The 22,982-nt window shown below is 33.8% G+C and overlaps 1 protein-coding gene across 7 annotated transcripts in view; it reads right to left on the bottom strand.

Annotated features, from left to right (window-relative positions):
• The window catches only part of FXR1 (FMR1 autosomal homolog 1), a 55,159-nt gene that overhangs the window by 21,276 nt on the left and 10,901 nt on the right, over positions 1-22,982 (bottom strand). For all 7 annotated transcript variants that reach the window (XM_019737337.2, XM_019737338.2, XM_019737339.2 and 4 more), the window contains exons 2-9: positions 16,078-16,130; positions 14,518-14,611; positions 5,751-5,822; positions 5,187-5,335; positions 4,865-4,958; positions 4,329-4,445; positions 3,043-3,213; positions 1,531-1,609 (exon numbers count right to left, since the gene is read on the bottom strand). In XM_019737337.2, the coding sequence (XP_019592896.1) occupies positions 1,531-1,609; positions 3,043-3,213; positions 4,329-4,445; positions 4,865-4,958; positions 5,187-5,335; positions 5,751-5,822; positions 14,518-14,611; positions 16,078-16,130 (829 nt within the window). The remainder of the gene's footprint in view (positions 1-1,530; positions 1,610-3,042; positions 3,214-4,328; positions 4,446-4,864; positions 4,959-5,186; positions 5,336-5,750; positions 5,823-14,517; positions 14,612-16,077; positions 16,131-22,982) is intronic.

The following is a 22,982-nucleotide window of genomic DNA, read 5'->3' as shown; positions in this document are numbered from 1 at the left end:
GCACCCACATACTGCACAGATAGATGAATAGAGAGAGAATCAGAGAACTACAAATATATCCAAATCATTTTTACAAATGAAGAAATGTAAGTTAAATTATGTTCTGTGAAGCAGCAACCCCAATGTTAGTACTGATAGATGTCAATAATTGAGTATAATCTAAACAAAAAAAGAGGTCATTTTCAAAATCAGCTTTCTTATCAAAGGTAATTTCATTTGACAATAAACATTTGATAACATTTTGTATCATAATGTTTATTAAAATTATAAACAATTCTTCAATTTTAACATCTCATCTGTCCAGCAGTTCAGTCTATAGTTAACAATGGTTCCCAAGAAGAGATAAAATGGAGCTTACTTAATTGACAGTATGTCATACCTACACAAATGTTCGGGCAAAATTGAAAAGCTTTCTATATAAAAGCTGAGTATCAATGAACTGTCCAAATTCTTGTGTTGTAGACTATTATGCCAGAGTATATATACTACTTGTATTAGCTAAAACTAACATTCTTTTTACAGTGCAAGTTTTTAAATTTTCTCCCACTGTTTTACAGAATTTGACAAATAGAACACCAATAGCAAAGAAATCGTTTTCTAAAGGCAGAACAGGCCTAAGTATATTCGAAAAGAGCCCAAGCAGCTCTATTTCAATAAGGTAAAAAACAAACTGATGAGATATAACAACAGTGACAAAAACTCATCTCCCACCTAGTAAACTTCAATACTTTACGTTGATGCTATTTTTAAATTAAAGTTCTAGGGTAATTACTGAGTATTTAACATGTGACAAAAGCTTTCCCACTTGTCTCAAATAGTATTTAAAAGGACAAACAGTACAAAGGCAGAGGATATTAATAACAAAGCTACTGAACAACTCATCCCAAGCTATAATGCTCATTTACAGCTTTAAACTCAAAATTTTTCGTCACAATAACCCATGAGTACAATAGTTTTCATGAATGATTTCAAAAACTTAATAGTGAAACCTGCTATATCATATCATCAATCACCATCCTCTTCTCTTGTCCATGACATCTTACCTTATTCCATACCTTTGCAAAAACCAGTTATTATTTATTCAGGGTCTACTGTGTATAAAAGTTGTATTGCCCTTTGTTAGTTCATTACTTCACTCTTACTTTCTCTTTTGCACTAAAGAAAAAAAAATTATCACATCTTCTCAAAAAGTACTGATAATTTTAATAGGTTTGTGACTAAAAAGACATTAAGTGAATAAGAATAGTTAATAAAGAGCCCAAGGCATAAAATGGCTTAAGAAAAATTGTAATGACAACTGCTATAAAAATCACGGCTCTTATTAGGTCACCTCATATAGAAAAAGACAAACATCTTTATTTTTCAACATGACAATAACGAGATACAAGTCACATACAATGTTATTACTGAAAAAATAGAAATAAGCATCACTATCAGAATACTCCACATAAATAACATATCAGACAAGACTAATTTTCAATTAAGTCACTATATGTAATTAAGTGACACTTAACATGTAGAAGTACCTACCAACAAGATTCCTAGGAACCTGAATAAAATCCTCCACAAATTCCAAGAAACTTCTAGCCTTTTTCACAGCATCAGCACTCTGCAGGAGGAAAGGGAAAAACAAACATGAGATAAAACATGAAGAAAACTCACATTCCAAAACAAAAACACAAGAAAAATCTGAATTATTATGCTCTTGTACAGATTCTGCTCAGTTCACTAGTGACATTACAGGTCAAATAATTCATGAAGTACTTAAAAAAAAAAGGCAATCATTAAAAGGTTAGGAAAAAAGTACAGTTAGAACCAAAACACATTAGACATCTCTAAGGTCCCATAAGCTCCTAAGAAAATTAGCAAGAGAGCTTAACTTATGTCAGCTAAATTTTAACCGTGTCCTAAATACATTTGGTCCATTTTCCCATGTTGAATTTCTCCAGGTAAATATTAAAAACAAATTTCATATTGTCTATACTGTCTGCATTGTTTTTCTCATTCTCAACAAAACAAATGATTCAAAAAGCTGTTTTCATAGGGATGCATTAGAAAAAAAACGTACCTATTCATAAGATCATTAAAATTCATTATTTCTAATGGGTACAATTTTTAAGACTGAAAGATGGGAGAAAAGGGCTTTCTAAAGGAAATGCACAGGTCTCAAAAAGTTAATTAACTTCCACTTTGAATGTTTGTTCTTTAATAACTAACCACAGATCAAGTGTATTGGTTGTGTGTGCTCATGGTATACCACATACAATAAAAAATTTAAAAACATGTTTAATTCTCATAAATTATAAGGTAAGCACTATTACGCATATTTCTCATTTTACCCTGAGGAAAATCATGCAGGAAGATTAACTTTCTCCAAGCCCACTTAACGTGGTAGACACAGAATTCCAATCCAGGAGGTATGGCCCAAAGCCTTTCATCTTAATTACTTTATTATACTGCCCACTTCTAAAGCTTTCAGAAATAAGAAACAGGCCTCTAGTCAATTTACTTTATGACTCAAGCTTTTCATAAAAGCTATCTATGTATGAAACGTCAAGACTTGAACTTATCACCCAAAAAAATCTCATCCATTTATTCGAATGTGGATGATCTCAATGAAAAGTTTGAATTATTTATTTTTCAGATTATCTTCCTGTCCACACAAATTTCACAATTAACAGTGACAGATATTATCTAAATTTAAGTTTTACCAAAGCTGTTCTTTTATATGCTATTTACAACTGTGCCTGACACAGTAAATATGCAAAAAATATTTGATAAATTGTAATGCACATAAATTGAGTTAAATTCAGAAGCCATTGGTAAAGAAACTTCTGAAAATAGTACACATTATTCAGTAAATCTTTCACTGTCCCGTACAATATCACCTTAAGTCCATATGCATATGTGTAATTAATTACTAGGCTGACTGATTTTAAATTGTTTCACTGGTAAACTTAAATTCCAAATAAATATGATCAAATAACAGTTAATGTTATAGCAAAGTTACCTAAATAGGTGGGGGACAAAAAAACGGCTTACCTCTCCATAGATTCTAAATGTTCCAGTATCTTCATCTAGCTCAATAGCGGTAACTCCAGGAACCTTCCTAGCTTGCTGTATGTTACTACCATGCGTTCCTATTGCCAGACCCATCAAATCTTCTCTCACAACAAATTCCTCATGAAAAGCTGCTGCAAGTTGTTTTGTGCACTAGTAAAAGAAGTAAATTAGAATTATAAAAATCAAAAACAAAAATATTTTTTTGTATACCCACATTCATAGCATTATTTACAATAGTCAAGGAGGAAAAGAAACCCAAATATCCAGACTGGATAAACAAAATGTGATACATGCATACAATGCAGTTATTCAGCCTTGAAAAGAAAATTCTGACATATGCTACAACATGGATAAACACTGAAGACATTACGCTTACTGAAATAAGCCAGTCACAAAACAACTAATACTATGATTCCAATTATATGTGGTAGCTAGAGTAGTCAAATGTATAGAACAGAAAGTAAAAGGGTGGCTGCCTAAGGCTGGGGGAAGGGGAAGCCATCATTTAGTGGTTAATAGTTTAAGTTTTGCAAGGTAAAAACTCATTTGGGGTCATATACTGGAAGGGGAGAAAATAGTTTGATGAGTCTATTTAGTCACGATCACAGAAAACAGTAATTCTAACACAATTTTCTAGAATACTAATATAGGCAGTTCAATTCAGAGGATTTATGTTTCAAAACTCATTTGCATACCCCTGGTTTAGAACTTTAAAATTAGTAAGGGCATTCACAAAGTTGTCCTAAATAATACCTCAATTTCTCTAAGACAGTGTATCGGTGCATGTGTGTTTAAGGGAGGGTGGGAGGAACCAATCTCTTAACAAGTACGACAGTGACAGTCTCTAGGGACAGGATAGAAAAGCAATGTTAGGCTCTTTTTAAATGTGTGTCCTCCTTGTCTCTTACGCAAAACTTATGATAATCTATTTACTAATGGAAGTGTGTTGTGACTGACAGGTGTCAAGGTAGCAAAAAAAAAAAACAGGTTAAGAATAAAGAATTAGCAATACAGTTCTACTGGATATCCCTAGTGAATTTCTAAGTTCTTTGGTACCTGTCATCTAAGTCCTAAAAAAGAACTCAACAGGCATTTATGTCTGAGAAAAGTAATAGAAACAAACCAATTCTTCTAAGAAAACAAGGACATCACAAAACAGGTCCTAAGTTGTCTTACCTAATAGACAAGTAGTTTGAGCCAGGGAACTTGAATATACTTATGAAACTGGGACATACAAAAAACCTTTTATGAGTAAACCCACTTACTTCTAAATGCTTAGTGGCCTCTTCATTTCTGGACATAAGCATCAACTTCGTACGAATACTTCGCAAATGCATATCACTTAAAATATTTACTCTCTTCACAGTTGCTTCACTGGCAGACTATAAAGAAACAAGTTAATCACTCAAAAACTTCATCATTTTTCAAGATAATACAAATGAGACCTTCACAATCTAAGTCTTCCTTGATTCTTACTGACTACACTTCTCATCTATAACACCTCCTTCCCCAAGTAATCGTACTTTCCTTTCTGAATTCCCTTATGAAATTCTGCTATTCACATTATGATGGGGGGGGGGGAACCCAACACATTAAGAAATTTATGTTAAGAACGTCGAAATATTTTTCCTTACTTCAGAAGAAAACAAATTAGCATTTTATAACTACAAAATTTTTTCTCCCAGTTATTAATAAATCCACTATACACCAATACACCAAGTTAGCTGTTATTTTCTGAAATATTTAATTATAAAATCTGTGCGGCATCTATTATCTACCTTAAAATATGGAGTTATCTTACCAGTATCATTAGCTGTGTGGTTTCTGGATGGTAAAAAATTCTGCATGCCCCTACTGCCTTCTTAAAATCTTTATGTGCATTTTCATTAGCACACCTAGGGAAAAATTAATTCATCTTTAAGACCTAAATAATAGATTAAATTAGAGGGCATTTATAATGCAAACTCGGTATTTCATTTTGACACCACCCATTAAAACTTTTGTTTATTAAAAAGATGTTCTATCAGAAGTTTTTGATTAGGTGTTTGGGGAAAAAAGATTTTTGCAGCACTGAAAAATCCTCTTAATTCACAAAGCAATCAACAGTAAACAAAATTACTCACGCCTCTCTCAAATCTTCAGGGACATCCACTGTGCATTTAAAGAAGGTATTTTTTTTGACAGTTTTATTTTGATTGACAGGCCGAAGTCGCTCAAATGTGACTATTTCATTGTAAGTGGCATCACAAGCAGCATATTCAATGACATAAAACTAAAAGACATCAAAATACTTTAAAAATCCCATCTGAACAAAAATAATGAGCTTTAAATGAAGTTCTAATTCCCTTGCTCAGCTTCAATAGCAGCGCCCCCCACCCGCTTTGTGGCACAACACTAAGCACCGCTTAGTTACATCAATCTGATTTGCCTAGATTATAGGTTCTTAGGAGCATGAATCCTTGATGGTCCTCACATGCTCAGGACGCACCTCTGGAGAGCAGCTTTGGTGTTTGCAAATTCAGAACACAAATGGAAACTAATGGTGTGATGAATTTTTGAAATGTGTGACCAACTATTTCTGAAGTAGACTTTAGAAACAAAACAGAATTGGAGTAACATTTACAGAAACCAAGAGTTGAGGTATTTCCTTGGAAATTAGTCACAAACCAAGTGTTAATATCACTTACTTCTCCTTTCATCATTCGAACTTTAGCCAACCACCATCCACAAGGTTCTTGGTCATTTGCTCTTGAATATACCTGTAGAGGCAAAAAAAAAAAGGCCTTAACCATTCATCCCAGAAGATTTCAACATTGTAAATAATGATTATAAATAACAAGCCCCATTAAACTCAAGAATCAAAAATGTTATTGTAATTGGTGTCTTAAAATGTAGTTTAATTAAGAGTAATGTAGGCTTGAATTTTACTACTGAAAAATAAAACAAGCTTTTTTGGGGGCAAATTGGCTCTTGACAATTGAACTCAAATTCACGAAGCTTTACTAAGCATAAATATTATTTTAAAGAAATGCTTCTTACAAAGCAGTTTTTGTTACATAGTACAAAACATAGATCTTTCACTTTGTTAGCATTGTTCATTTCAAGCACTGTGTTTTGATGATTCAAGTATCAGAAGGATAAGCTAGAACTTACTGAGGATGTATTTTAAATCTGATATCTATAAGATGTTGAAATCAAGAATTGTTTTCAGAAAATAACCCCAATTTTAAAATTCCTTCGAGGATATGACACTTAGATCCCTTGCTGAGGAACCTAGATCAAATGTGCTAGCAGTTTAGCTGAACAACAACAAAAAAAAATACACATTAGTCCATCTAGCAGAGTACATATCTTATAAAACCTTCTATCTAAAAAAACTGAATATGCTCTGTATCTGTAATTATCAGGAAATTTTTAACATAATCCATTAGAAAAGTTTCTATTAGGGATTATTTATGACACAGCAGCTTTTTTGATGTCTTTTCAACACAAGGGAAACGGAGCAGTGGGGGTGGGGGGAGGCCTGAGCAGAAATGACTAAGAAGTACCCACAAAAATCTAGGTTTTATGAACTCAGGTTGCCCGTACAGAGGTGGGCAGAGAAATCCACCAATACATGTTAACAGCCATCTGTGAGACAAATGCAAACTACTACTGATAGGCAAATAGTTTCGGCAAGCCTGAAGCATCTATCAAAATGATCTCAGAGTGATCTTCGAAGTGGTAGCAATATCAAAACCGTTAAATACGAATAAGCCAAAGCCACATGATCAACTTTATTGTATACCATAATTAGAAAAAAAGGCATGAGAAAAAAAATAGGTCTAATTGTATAAATTAGGCTACAGAGGACTCAATTTTAGCTTTTGCATTTTTTATGAGCAAATCTATTTCATGACGTTTATTCTTTCATACAGATCTTCCAAAATAAAACAAGAAATTTTACTTTTTTAAAAATAAAACTCACTTTATTTTGCAATTGGTATATGCATCCAGTATGCCCTTTTATAAGGCTGAATCTAGTGACCTTATTTTTCTATTATCTTGAAACACTTTGCTATTTCATCATCATTCGTTATTCTCAACTATACTTTGGAAAAAAAAATGAAAGAAAAATCTAAAGAAAAAATCTAAAGAAAACAGAAGAATAATGGTATCACCTATAAGGACACAACAGTAAAATATATCATTACTACTGCATCATCCTCTACTTTCTTTACTGCATGGTGTTTTAAGAAAATAAAAGACTGGAAACACCATTCTTGTAGTCTGCTTTTAGCTATTGTTAAATAGTTAAGAATTTCAGAATTTTTATGTTCCACCCAAAATTGCAAAGAGAAGAAAATTTACAGAGGAAGGACTTTCATGATTATTAGAGGAATCGACTGATGCAAAGAAACAGACAACATCACTCTAGATTCTAATGGTCGATGTGAAATTATAAGTGGAATCTCAGACTTTGAAGTCTTCAGATGATGACATCCCAGATGAATAGCCCAAACAATATACTTCTAAGGAGAAAAAGGAAATTCAGTATTCTCACCCAGTTAATCATTCAACTGGGACTTCATTATACAATATCCTGCAACAAGACTCTGGACCATTCTGTTTTTCTAAAAGGATACATTAACACCATTCTTTCATCTTTTATGTCTGCATACCAAAATGTACTTGATACAGTTCCTAAGTGGCCAAATGCCAAAGGCAGCTGTGTATACAAAAATTACTAGAAAGAAACAGATGAAGAAGAAATGCAAAAAATTCAATGGATTAGTCAATTCAATTGGTTAAATATGGAAATGGTGTAATTATAGCACCAAGATGACTATACTTTGTTCAGTAAAATTAGAAACCACCAAAAGTTCAAATTTTCTTAAAGTAGTACACAGTGATAATTCAAGTGTAAAATGAACCAGAAGAAATGATAAACTAGAACTTATTAGAGATGTATTTTAAATTTGATTATCAGTATTTATAAGATAGGTATGGTTGGGGTTGTTGCATTGATAGCTGAGGAACAGTAAGTAATATTTATAGAACTTGACTCATTTTAGGTATATGTATTATCATAACCAGGAAAATACATAATAAAAAATTTTATGTGCTATGTTTAAATGCTTATTAAGACATCTAAGAATATTGACCATCACTATTCTTTTATTTCTACTTCCGTAAAATTATATGTAAAATGACTTTAAAACATTTTAAAAACCAGTAAATGTGGTTTATTGGGCCCAAATGATAAATGATGACTATTTTCCCTATTATACTGAGGATTAAGAAAAACAAAAAGGAAACCCTAAGGAGTTCTTGTCGATTACAAGCACTACCTCAGAAAGGCAGTTTAATTCCACTGGAGGATCTCTTGGTGATTTATTTTTAGTGGAAGGGTGCCTCCAGCTTAAATGCTGAAAAAGACTGGTTTTAAAACTACCTAAATCCCTTTTTTCTTATTCTATTTTCACCAAAGTACAACCTTCTAAGAATCTGGCTTATGTAAGCTTACCTTCAGAGAGACAGAGACAGAGAGGGAGCGAGTTAGAGAGAGAGAGAGAGAGAGAGAGAGAGAGAGAGAGAGAGAGAGAGAACCATGTTGGACTACCGTGAGGCTTTATTTCTCATTGAACACTGAAATGCTGGATCCCATTTTATACCTACATCCATCTCTGTAAACTTCATCAGTAATTTTACGTCTGAAAGACAAAGCCACTCTCATAAAGCCAAGTACGAATGTGGCTCTCCTTGAGTGAGTGCCGTGGGTCAAATCACATCCTTTATAAAATGGACAGTGTACCTCATACAATAAAATCACTTTAATAACCCAGAATTAAAACTGTGCCCTAGTATACTGTGTTCCAAATGTTGATTACTGAATTTATTTATGACTATGTCATCGGAATAAGAGCATCTCATAAAAATTCCCTTTCTTCAGATTTCACTTAAATCTCTAAACTATTACAAGGAGCAATTCACATTCTAAAGCAATGGCTTTCACTGCAATGTAAGATTCCAAGTTTCTTCAAATCCAAGGAAGAGCTTTAAAAAGCAGGAGACTAAGAAGTGCCCAAGGGAGACCTAAAAACACAACAGTACTCAGACTGAAGGTTACAGTTCCATGGAGTGAAGGATGGAATATGAAGAATCAAATTCCAAAAGCCTATTTAAGGATTCTTTCTACCAAATAACTCCAAGTGAAACTTTATTACAAAATGGTCTTCAAAATCTACCACATGACCAAATTGTGACTTAAATGGAATTCCAGTCTGGATCGTAATGTTACCGACTTCTCATTCAAGTTAATAATAATGTCCAACTATGCATTTCAAAGTCACAACCAAATAGAGATAATAATAAACACCACAGATAGACATTTTTACAAGTTTTCACCAAACTATAAAGAAAATTTCTAAATAATGTTAACCACTAAACTGAATACTTAATCATTATGACCTATTTTACAACTACATGGGATACATTTATTGCATACCGTTCCCCTGTATCCAACATTTCATCTCATTACAATCTATGAATAGAAAATGTACATTAAGGAAGGTTAACATCTAGAACATATTAATATAATTTATCTACCTATACAATATTATCATCTCATTCATACTTGTGGCTGATACTCTAAAAAATGGGTTTCATAAGTCTTAAAAACTATCCATTTTCCAAAAGAGAAAGATAAAAATAGTAAGAGTATGTTCACCTCTTTCTTTAGTGTATGAGCTTTTCCTAAGACTAAGACTAATAATGAACTTGGTATTACGAGAAAGACTATATACACAGCTGAAACTTTCAGATTGGTAACAAGAATCAAACGGAAACATTTTTAAGGTATATGTAAAAGTGTATGTGTAGTGTATCTTTTGTATAAACAAAAGGCTGAAAAAAAATAAGAGTGTCCTATCTCAAATTATTCTTATCTCCTTTATCTAATTTCTCTCAAGGCACCTATTCTAATATTTAGTTAAAACATAAAGATGTATAACCATCATGTCTGAGAATCTGCCGTAAAAGATGAAAGAAAAGGCTTATGTCACAAGAACCAAAACTTGCCAATTCTTATCTCAACCAAAAAACTTCACAATTCAAAAAAAATTTTTATTTTTATTATCAAATATGTTAAACCGAAGAAGAAAACCTTGAAAACCGTGTAAAATTATATATTGGCTTGAGAGGTGAGGCTTCCTATGTAACGTGTGTCTGTGTGTGTATAACTTGTTGAACAAGGCCAGTACCTATAATAAAAAACAAGGTATACCTCATGTGAAATCACTGGGGGAAAAGTTTTCTACTGCCCTTCCAGTATCCCAGAACATCATGTTATATAACCAGCTCAAGAGAAGCTAAAGAACTCACTTTCCCATTTCCTCCAACTGGATAAGCTGAGCATTATTTCAGCAATCTTTAGTTAGCAAAATCAACCATTAAACAAATACTTGTTGAAATAAATAAATTATATTAAGTGGTATAAAGATTTTAAAATATATGCCATCACTTTTTAAAAAGTCAAATAAAAAGACACTAATTAAGTTTAAAAACAGGTCTTTAAATTTTAGACCTTTCAAAACCAACTTTCTATTATAATCATAGTGTCTTCTTGAGGCCATTACTGGACTATGACATTAATTACTAGACCATGACATTAATTTATATTCTGTAACTCATAAATTGGCAGGAAGGCGAACCTCAAGTAGCTGTATTTTTAAAGTAATAAAATTTCAGTGTAAACCATATGAAATTATCAATATTCAACCATTCCTGTACTATATGGAAATTTCATATGGCTGAACTTTAAATAAATGCCTGAAGAGCTCAATGGAAGGCTCACCCCTGGATCATTTTTTGGTTCTAAATTTACTAATGGCCAAATCAAAGTCACCTTTCCCTTCTTCAAAGAGGAGGGGTTCCCAGAGGGGCAAAAGAACAAGAGTTGTGAATCTGGCACAAAACTGACAACACCCTGTAAATACAGCGTGCTATATTAAGAACAATATGTAGGACGAAAACTGAAACTGGTCATCAGTTTCCCAACCTTCCGGCTATATGACCTCAGAATGGTTAGTGAAATATTCAGAGTTTAGAAGAAGACCTCAAGAGATTATGTTAAACTGAGATAACCTGTTTAAAGAGCCAGTTAGTTGTATATTTATACATGTTACTGCTATGCAAGTTTCCACTGTAATTACTGCTATTATACAATATTTGTGACTAGGAAAAAGGAAACAGTGGCCAGAAAATTATCAAGTTAGATTAAAAAACTAAATACCCCCTTAAAAAAAGGTGCCAAGTCTGTAGAAATACTAAAATGAGTATTTTGAAGGCAACACAGAAAAAAATAGCAGATCTGAATGAGTGAAAGTATAACTTGTTAATGGCAAAAGTCACTGAACAGTTGTTGTTTTTAAAATTGCCTGGAAGAAAACACAACATATAACATAAAAACTTATCCATAAAATGCAAAGATTTTCTACATCAAAAAACTACATGGACAAACAATAAAAACAGACAATTCACAGAACAAGACTAACAGCCAATAAACTAATTTAAAGGACGCTCTGTATCACTAGTGATGATCAAGGAAATGAAGATTGCGAAGACATCAGCTTCTTTCTTTCAGGTTTATAATATTTTACATATTAGTAATAACCCAACCAATCAATGAGAAAACAAATACCTTCACGTGTTAGCAAAATTATGAAGTAGTAATTCCAAAAACATTTTTAGAGGACAAAAATGATACATTTTGTTACTACCAAAATTTTAAATATACATGCTATTTGATTCAGCAATTGAACCACTTAGATCTATGTTATCAGAAGATGATTTATATAAAGTGCCGTTAATTCTGTTTTTTAACATTTGTCAATAACTTCACGATCTTCTAACTATAATAAATCTCTATTAAGGAGTACTATGGGGTGGTTAGAAAAAATGAGGTAATCTGTATGCTCAGACATGAAACTGTGTATTATGTCTTCATTAACTGAAAACAAAAATCACAAATATATAACACATTAAGAAAAAATATGAAGAGACACTCAACTCTGGTAAATGAGATTTAACCTGTGTGGACAACAATCACACCTACACACTTACACTAAGAGAGGTTCACTTTTTATTTTATGTAGTTCTGTATCATTTTATATTTTACACTGAACAATGCTTAGAGTTTAAAGGGGGAGGGCTTTCAAAAAGTTATTAATATAACTTATTAATATAAGTTCGAAATATAAAGCCTAACAACCATAATTCCTAAACATTTCAGGTCATCTGTATAGATTCCTAACGACTGGTAGCCAAAAAACCCCGTTAATTCCATGGGTAGCAAGATTAATTTTCAGCTTTTTCCTTACGTGAATTTTCAAATTTTTCAAAAGTAAAAAAAAAAAAAAAAAAAATGACAACATATTAATTTCAGATGATTCTCACAACTGTAAGGAGCAAATTTCACCAAGACTGAACCATAAAACTGTAATCATCAATTTCCAAATGGGTCACAAAAATGGTCCAGAAACTGGAGAAGACTTTCCTTGACTGAGACTGGAGAAAGCACACTGTATCAACACCCTCAGCACTTCAAGAAGTTTTTCCTTTAATCTGAGCCTTCTCACTACCAGTAAGTGTCTGAACCACAATTTAAAAAATACGAAAAGTACTAGTCTCAGAATTAACCACCATATATTTCTAATTCTAGAACATTTCCAAAAGTAAATCATTCCTTGCTTGACCTGAGTCATCACCAGAATTCCAGAAGGAAAAAACCTCTACATAAATTCTGAAAATTGAAAACAAATCAAACTCTTTCATCCATCCTCAAAGAAAGATACTGATTAGAAATGTAATAGTGAGAAAAATATTTGCACTGGAGTGAAAAGTCCAAGTGAACACAGTACAGTAGTAATCAGCTGCATCACTGTCTCAAGTCATAGCACCCACCACCAAGTGGGTGCTACTTCACACTTAATTTTCAAGTCACTTTGCAACTTTGTTCCCCCCCATGTCTTCGCATACCATCTGAGACATTTCCCTCAAGGCCACAAGCACACACCACATGTAGACTACAGTTACAGGTCTCCTTACATAAAAGTTCTTAGTACCCACTTTTGGTCAAATCAACTACAAAAGAAAAGGATGAGTAAAGTGAAGGCTGTAAAATTAGGGAGTGGGCTCGTGGTGTCCTGACACAATTAAGTTATAACATGCTTTGATTTAGCAAAAACGAAAGATGGGACAGTAAACTTAAGAGCAAGCAATTAAAATCTAGGTAGAATTTTAAAATGGAAATTCAGGTTATCAGGGGTTAAAAAACTAAACCACAATTCTTTGGTTTCCTAGCATATTATCTACAATTAATGTGAATTCCAAGGAACTTTACCATAAGAAAAACATACGAACAAAAGTAGGTTAACTAAATGAGTTCATTTCCAAAGTGCTCAGAAGTGTCTGGCACACGTGCACTGTTAAGTGTTTAGAAACACCTTCAGATAGCAGCTATTTCATCAGTAAAGGTTCTCCCATGCTCCAGTTCCCCGACCCCACCGTACATAAACTGGGCACAAATGAGATGTGAAAACCAGTTTCCTTCAATACTATCAAGCCAACTCCTTGTGAGAAACATATTTAGCATATTTGAGCACCTGGGAGGAGTTGTATTAATTTCTTGAAAATCAAATGTTCTATCTCCAACAAAATCACTACCCCTCTATTTAACAATAATTGTCAAGTTTCTTCTCACAGAACAGCAGGCATATTAACCCACAATATTAACATACTGAAGTCAAACATTCAAGATCTACTGGGTGTAAAAAAGATACAAAGAAGCAGTACAATATGATCTCATTCTTCTTTTTAAAAAGAGAGGAAGGAGAGCCTGGGAATGATATGTAGCCTGTGAACAGTGGTTTTTAATCTCTGGGCAGTGATTTTTTTTTTCATTTTGTTTTTCTGTACTTTAAAAAATTTCCAGATATTTCTAGAATATTCAACAAGGCAGTATACTAATTACAGTATTTCAAAGTACATAAAAACTATATTAATGCTCTATACCTATACTAAAGGATGACTATTTTATAAAGATACTGAGGAAAAAGCACAAGATAAATAAATGTTCAAGTAATTAGCAAAAAGAAGGAAAACAGAGACCAACATCATACAATCCTCTGTGCCAGAATCTGTGCAAAGCAATTCAAATGCCTTCCATCCTTAACTCTCATATTGTTTCATTATTTTCATTTTAGTGAAAAAGAAACTTGACCAACCAAAGCTAAAAATGGTAGAGCTGAGACATAAATCCCAGTTGACTCCAAAACTCAAACATTGCTACATTACACAACCATTACCAACATAGAGAGAAAATGAATTTGATTTATTCTCCATCAGCTAAATAGATTTTCCTACAAGATTAAAAAAAAAAAAGGAACACAAGAAAATAAACTTATAAATACATACCTCTACTTCATCTCCTTCACTAATTTCTTTTTTTATATCAGGTGGTGGTGGTAATCTAACTTCATTAAATGGAACCTGACGTTCTGGTTGCCAACTGAAGGATTAGAAAATAAATTAACAATTTTGTAATACATTATTCTAATAACCCATAATATGGAAGCTAGTATATAGTTTATGTTAGTGCTGTATATATTTCAAATGAATCATTTTTCCATAAAGATAAACCATTTTCATATTATATATTTTTCCAACTAATTAGTCTGTTGAAGTAGAACAGATTTTGCATGACTCTTGATGAAGCTTATAAATAACTAACATCATTAAAAATAATTACATATTACCTGCCAAATTACTCACCCTAAGGGAACAGTACATACATTCTGCAAATGAAATAAGCTACATTCATAGTAATGACTTAGATACAAAATAATATCCCATCTATACCGCTGCCAAATTAACAGCAATGGGATCAACTTATTTCAAACACATTTACAACTATGTGACCCATTAAGCAACATAATTTCAGACATTATAAAAACAATATAAACTGCCTAATTCCTTTTTAGTGTGCTTATTCACAGAAATACAGAAAATTACTCAATTATTTTGAATAGTTGAATTATAAGATTCAATTTTCCCACATAGAATTTATCTTTTTCTACAATGAACATATACATGATGAAAACCTATAAAAAAAAGCTTACTTTTAATTTTTGAGGCAAATATGTATCAAAACTACTAATTTAGCTATTGCTTAACTGACATTATTTTGTGTTGTATTTTATAAGCTGCTTTGATGAGTAATTTCCAGTTCTAACAGGTCATGTATATGCCAGGGAGGTATACCAGCACATAAAATGTTCCTATAGTTTCTATCTGCCAATGAGACGGTAAAACAGTAGGAGACAAGTAAAAAGAGTTTTGAATGCTTTCTTTCCACCATTACTGTCTAAATGGCAGCTGTCAGAGACAGAAATCATCACACTTGTTTCTACAAAACAGCTGTTGGGCAGATACGTTTTCAGGCAGTTCCTGAAGCAGCTTCAAGTGTAAGTTGAACTTACACTTCTTTCTGATGTTCAGTTATACAGCAGTGCCCCTTTATAACCCTTCCTACCCAAGCCTAGCATACTACCATACATTTTTAGATCACCTAGCCCTTACGGTATTTATAAAATTGATATTATTCCTTATTAATATCAAGCAAACAAAAGTGGCCTGCTACTTATTTATTCTGACTACCAGTAGCCATGTGGAAAGCCTGCTACATCATTTAAACATTTTGCATTTTTAAGAATTAAGCACATTATATAATCCCATTTGTGCCACCTATTTTTACAAAAACTACGTACTGATTCATATTCATGTGCTTTGGCAAACAAAAGGGTCATGAAAAAGGTTACAAATAAAATGTGGGAAGAAAAACGGGAAGAGTTATCAAAACGAGAATTATCTGAACTCACAAGACAGTTAAACCATCAAAGACCCCACCCAAAAGCAAACAGTTTGGGACTACCCATCTTTAAAATTAAGATCTTTATCAATAAAAAAATAATTTACTTGTTCTCGAAAACAACTGTGAGGGAGTCTTCATGAACATCTTTGATAAAGCCCTGAAAAAAACAAGAACATAATTAAAAGCATATCAATATTCAATTAAATGGTAACTCTAAAAGGTGATATTAAAGATACAAAGACAATAACGGGGTACTGAAAAGAACAGAGCTTGGACTTAGACAAATATAGGTTTGATTTCCATCTCCATCATTCGTAAAACGTATGACCTTGGAAGTTACTTAAACTCTCTGAACCTTAGTTTTCACATAATACCATAACCTCAGTTTCACACACCTACCTTAGAATTAGGAAAAAGAAATCTACACGCCTGAAACCTCATAGGTATTAGTCAATACTCAACTGAGATAGTATTTAGTACTGTGACTAATAGTTCAGGCTCTAGGGTTGGGATGCCGGGATTCACATCCTAGGCTCTTATCACTTATATATTCTTGAACATAGCTTTAAGAACCTAACGATTCATTACATTATCATATCCCATGAAATTATGAGAAATAATTAATGTTTACCACAGTAATTGTCATGAAGACAGGACTCAAATTTATCACAAATATTAGTTATAAGTATTAAATTATAACCCATCTTTAATAAAAGGCATGACTACATTTTGAATGCTAACCTTGCTATTAATCTTTATTTTTTCCTACAACTTCTCTTCCTCCTTTGTTTAAAAAAAAAAACATCGGACTATACTGAGTACACTGCCTCAAAACCATTTGGGAATAAATATAGATTCTCAATAAAAAAATCAGTAGTCATTTTCTAGCCTTGAAATTAATTTTGAAGTTAGTGTTTTTACTTTGTCTTCATTTGACTAATGCAGCTAAAAGAACCATTAAGACAGGACATATTCAAGAAAGAGCAAAGGACTTGGGTGCAGAACAGCTCCACCACTAAGTAACCATGTGAAGCAGTCCTTGGCACTTGTACGATTACAACTGACATTAAATGACACTTTATTTTCTGTCAATCAGAACTGCAAAGTTCTCAACCTTAGTCAAATGTTTTCACCCACACTTTCAAACACTAGGCACTTAGTAAATACTTTTCTAAAACATCTTATCATACTTGACTCCACAATGTGCACTATAAACTAGCCGAGTAAGCACACACACTTGCAATACTGGTTAAAACATGGCAGAAAAATGAACGTACCTATTTACCTCATCGCTCCCAGAAGTCCATTAAATAGTAAAAGGGATTTTAAGGCATGAACCCACAAGAAAAAAGACAATAAAGAGAAAAGAACTGCAAAAAAACCTCTGGGAAATTTACAAAGCAAATAGAAGAGTCACTAAAAAAACAAACCATAAAACAAAACAAACCCAAAGCAACTACCAACTATGCCTTAGACATTATTCTAAGCCAGGGTAGTGCAAACTTTTTTCAACGTTTTCACCAAGGGCCATATGCAGTAAAATACACAAACAGCGGGCCACTCACTCGAGGTGAAGTATGTATTGCCTCACCTGGTTTATTTAAGTAAACTAAATATATTTTTGGAATTTGGTGCGGGCCAATTAAAAATGGACTGCAGGCCGCAGTTTGGACACCCCTGTTCTAAGCAAATCAGCAAACTAAAAACTGTGAAACAAACTGGCACTGGGAAAACCTTAGAGCAAGATCAGCACTATAACCCCAGAAAATCTTTGTAACATGGAAAAGACAGGATAACAGATGGGGCTAGAAATAAAATCACTTTATTTTCTTTAGGACATTTCAATGCAAATATCCTCATGTGAGCCCTAAAAATCAGTACAGCGGGTCCTCGAATAATGTCATTTCACTGTAACGTTGATGGGGGGGAATCAATTCCCATTCAGGGTTACTCCTGTGTGGATTTGTGCGTTCTCCCCATGTCTGCACGGGTTTCCTCCTTCATCCTTAAGATGTGCATGTGAGGTGAAGAGTCAGGTCTCAGTTGTCCCTGTCTGAGTAACTGTGGTTGAGTGTGCCCTGCAATGGAAGGGCTTCCTGTCTTGCATCCTGACCTGCAGGGATGGGTTCCAGCCCTCCTTGACACTGAAATGGAAGCAGGTTAGGAAATAATTCTCGCACTTGTTTTTATTAATCTTTCTTAAATGTCTGTATAGCTAACATTTATTTCAATGTTTAATATTAGAAGTGTTTGGGGTCTTTATTTAGAAGTTTGGTGACGTTTTTGTGATCAAAAATATGCTTCAGGAACTCAAATCTTGTTTATATACCAATTAGCCTATGGTAAATAAAATTGGTTTAGTTGTAGGTTGCTTTGCTTAGTTGCAGTTTCCAAGAACCTGTCGATGACACTGAGGAAATACTGTACTTCCAAAAGTTCTATAGTAGCTCCTGTCTTGCAATTCTAGAGACTTTTTTACTCTGCATTCTCCTCCGAAACCTAAAAATTAAAAGCTACGATTCCAGTTGAAGCTCTGATGACCTGGCCATGCTGTAATAACGACCTCCTGGTCAGTTTCTCTATTTCTAGTAGTTCATCCACACATCCACTTTCAGCAGTCATTTTTGGTCAGCACTTCCATAGTTATGTTACCAGCATATCTATTTTTATTATACCCTCGCCATTTCTAAGAAACATTTCAGAAACTGAATTTTCAAGTTCATGAATATTAGAGTAAAACATACCTTGCCACCAGAGATTAGTCATACTTTCAACTTTCACTAGTCCTTCACAACTTTGAGAGTTTGGAATGTTTCGTTAGTTAACACGTTGCGTATGGATCACGAGAATCTTTGTTTTTTCTGAGCCATGCGATAAGGACAGATAACGAAACACAAATTCCAGAATTCTCATTTTTACCGTTGACTCTTTTTACTTTGCATATTTCATTGAATTATTTGTGTTTCGTTAATATCTAACAGGCACGGCTTTCACCACCCGGATCCGGAGACAGGTGGGATTACTAACATCATAGGTGAGTAAATCCTAAAAAATTCCATAGAAAAATAATAAATGACATAGAAGCATTTACACTTTAAAGAGAAGAGTGCATTTTAAAGTAGTTTCTTTTAAAAACCTGCCAGAACAGAGGGGTATGAGGGATTTAAACCCCGCCATACGCCAACGTGTTAATCCTTATCATTTCTGTATCATTTATAAGGTGGATTAGTTCAAATCAGAGCTCCAAATTCTACTCTCCATATAATGAAAACCTACCCCATCCCCACTTTACTTCCACATCAGCATCGGCTTTATTTGGGTGCATTTTTCACAAACTTTAAGGAAAAATACAGCTCTGGACCTCGACTCTTATTGCTAATATCCTTTAGGCATAAGATTAAATGGATTAAGGATGGGTCCTTAAAGTGCATTTGGGCTGTAGTGAACAATTAGAAAATATGTTTCAATCTCCAAACCATAGATTCTAAGGATAAGGCACTTCTAGTGGCCGGAACTCGAGGAAATTGTGTCCATTTGATGCAGGACTCGGTCAATACTCTCCATGTTATCAGAATGATGGGTCCCTTTATGCTCAAGAGACCCAAAATGTCAGGGTTTGATCATTACCAAAACCTTTGAGTCAGGTAACAAAGGCCACAAACAACGGCCACACCTGTCTGAAATGGCACAGGTGAGTCTTTACAACGTCAAGTCGCCATCACTTTGTCCTCCTGGTGTTAGTCCCACCTTTGGGGATGTTATCGCTCTTCTTATTCACATTCATCTGGCCCAGAAACCATATTTCTCAGAAAAAAACTTCACATTTCTTTTTCTTCTTCGCGTATATATGCAAACGTGGAAGATTCTAAGGCATCTTTATAAAATGGTTTCTTAATGTATTCATTCACACAGTCCAAAATATGTATTTGAAACTCTTAATAACTTTAACATAATCATCAGTAAGTAACAAGACAGTGTAATACATCTGAACTGTGATCAAAGCACCTTAGAAAGTTCCGCTGGACAAAATAACAGCATCATAGGGTAAAAAATCCAGGAATGCCATAAATTATGTATAAACTGGGGGACGGAGGGAATAGCAGGAATCCTAAGTATCGAAAGCACTATTTTAAGAATTGATTTTTCAAAAGCCTAACCTAGCCTACAACAAAAATTTTTAAAAACTCAACGATTCAATAATCAATTAAGCTTCCTGGACAAAAACTGTAAGCAGCTGGAAAATAAAACAGATGAAATCATTCTACTATCAACAGCATTCAAAAAATAAAACCCCAGAAATGCCCTCAACAACCACCACAAAAATATGCAGGACCTATGTGCAGAAATCTTGGAAACTTGGCTAATGAATATAATATTTAGAAAACTGCAAACCACTTCACATTCTTAGATAGAGGGACTTGACATTGTAAATGGAATCCCTAAATGGGATCCCACTAAAATACTAAGGGAGTATATGATTCTGTTGGGGGGACGGGGTTACTCTTAATAAAATTACACCAACGTCTATCTTAAAAACATGCAAGAAAGCATTCAAAAAGGAACCCTTTAAATGGGGTAGGGGATAACGAGAATACACTCCCTACCCAAATGTTAAAGCTTATTTTAAAGCTACATTAACTGAGACAAAAAAGACATTTAAAGGGAACAGACACAGATACCAAAAATATGTCAAAGTCACTGAGGAAATTAACAAATGGATTTTTAAATAGCATTGGGACATTTCAATAATTGAGGAAAATAAAAATGAATTTCTTCACACACACACACAAAATCAGTGGATGAGATATTCAAACTTTAAAAAAAATAAAGATTCTGTAAGAAAACACAGTAAATTATAACCTTGGACTAAGGAAGGACTTTGTAACCAAAAATACAAAACCCAAAAGCCACAAACAAAAAGTGTGATAAACATACTACCTAAGAGCTAAGATAGTAAAACCATATCAATACAAAATAATGGAAGGAGAGTTAAACAACAAAGTTCCCAATTTATAATATTCTCAGATGAGTAAGAACAAGCTGAACTGATAAGTAAGGGAAGAATGGGTACGAACTACGTGAATGAGTAATTCACACACACACACAAAAATGAGTTGTAATTTGAGTAATATATAAATCCTCATTATACATTTACTATAATTTGTTCTGAACTTTGCTTTTCTCCTCCCATTGTACATCTTTTAGATCCTTGTCAGACTATAAAGATCAATTTCATTTTTTAAATATTTGCATAAGGTGTTTGGCAATTTTGAGGAGGGAGTTTAACTGACCTATGGAAAGAACAGGTGCACAGGATACCTGCCTAATTTAAGGATAAATTTTTGAAGTTACAGCACACTACAGCTGAAAAACAGAAGTTTTTTCCAACTTGATGAGAGTAGTAATGGGAAGGTGGGGGTAGGAATCCTACTGGTTAAACAGAAAGAAACATGGTATGAATATATTTCAGGAATTCAAAGACTGAGATACAGTCAAGAATAAGAATAGATGAATTATGGATCCTGGCTAATGACTCTGAAGACAAAATTTGTTATAGACCTTCCAGACCCCTCATTAGACACAGGAAGTTGAAACCATACACATCTACCGTATATAGCGTCAAAGTTTCACTCACTAGGAGATTAAAAATACCGAATATAAAGCTTCATCTTTTGTCTGGAGCTCTTTTCATTAAATTATCAATCAGATGTAAAAATGTTTTTGCTAATTCATAGTTTTAAGCTCCAGAAGATTATTAAGTCTGGTAGCAATACTAATTTAAAAAAATAAGGGACCTTTCCTAAAAAGTCTAGTTAAGGTAATGTTCCAGAATAAAAATCAAAATCTAGATGTTGGAAAGACAGCTATCTTGTCCAAAACATACATTAATGCTAAAATAAAACTTTAATGTTTAAAGTACAGATCCATTTATCAGAGACTTTGCTTAAACTATGGCTTACAAATCTATAGAGATGCATGAATCCCTTTGAGAACCTTCCCACTGAATTCGTTAAGGACATACCATCCTAGCCTAGAGAACTTCCTTTAACTGCAAAGTAACTATCACTTCAAAGTCATCAACTGCTTTAGGTTTTTCAAAACTCCAGACTTCCTACTGACGCAATTCATTACAACCCCCGATTTACATTCCTTATAAAAGGAAACAGAAACTTAAAAACCTTAATAGTCAGCACACTACTAACAGAAACTAGACAGCCTGAATCCTCAACTAAAAGTAAGATTCAGAAAGGAAGACCAGATCCAAAAACCTAAGATTTATACCCTAAAGCTGTAACTCTTAAATTTCAAAATTCTTCTTAAAAAGTTGCTGATTGCCAATAGATTGAGCAAGGAACAATGCAATCTTCCTAAATGGAGGGTAGGTGTTTTTTTTTTTTGCTTTGTTTTTTCGGGATTTTTTTTCAGTTTTTTATTTTTTATTTTTATTGGAGAAAGGGAACAGGACTTTATTGGTTAACAGTTTGTATTTCCAGGACTTTTCCAAGTCAAGTTGTCCTTTCAATCTTAGTTGTGGAGGGAGCAGCTCAGCTCCAGGTACAGTTGCCATTGCTAGTTGCAGGGGGCACAGCCCACCATCCCTTGCCGAAGTTGAACCAGCAACCTTGTGGTTGAGAGGACGTGCTCCAACCAACTGAGCCATCCGGGAGCTCAGCTCAAGGTGCTGTGTTCAATCTTAGTTGGAGGGGGCGCTGCCCACCATCCCTTGCAGGACTTGAGGAACTGAACTGGCAACCTCGTGGTTGAGAGCCCACTGGCCCATGTGGGAATTGAACCGGCAGCCTTTGGAGGAGCTCTAACTGCCAGAGCCACCGGGCCGGCCCCGAGGGTAGGTTTTTAAAGACTCCAATCTTAAGTGGTAAAAAGCAAGAGATCCATCAAGAATCAAACCTCTAATTCATATTTATTTTCTTATGCAAGCAAAAAGTTTTCACACACATTACTTACTGCCTCCTTCAAACTTGACCAAGTATTCTTAGGTAAGATTCCC

The sequence above is a fragment of the Rhinolophus sinicus genome, linkage group LG01, assembly GCF_036562045.2.
Source record: "Rhinolophus sinicus isolate RSC01 linkage group LG01, ASM3656204v1, whole genome shotgun sequence".
NCBI lineage: Eukaryota > Metazoa > Chordata > Mammalia > Chiroptera > Rhinolophidae > Rhinolophus > Rhinolophus sinicus.
The sequence above is the reverse complement of the archived record's forward strand: the minus strand, read 5'-3'. Positions and strand labels throughout refer to the sequence as shown.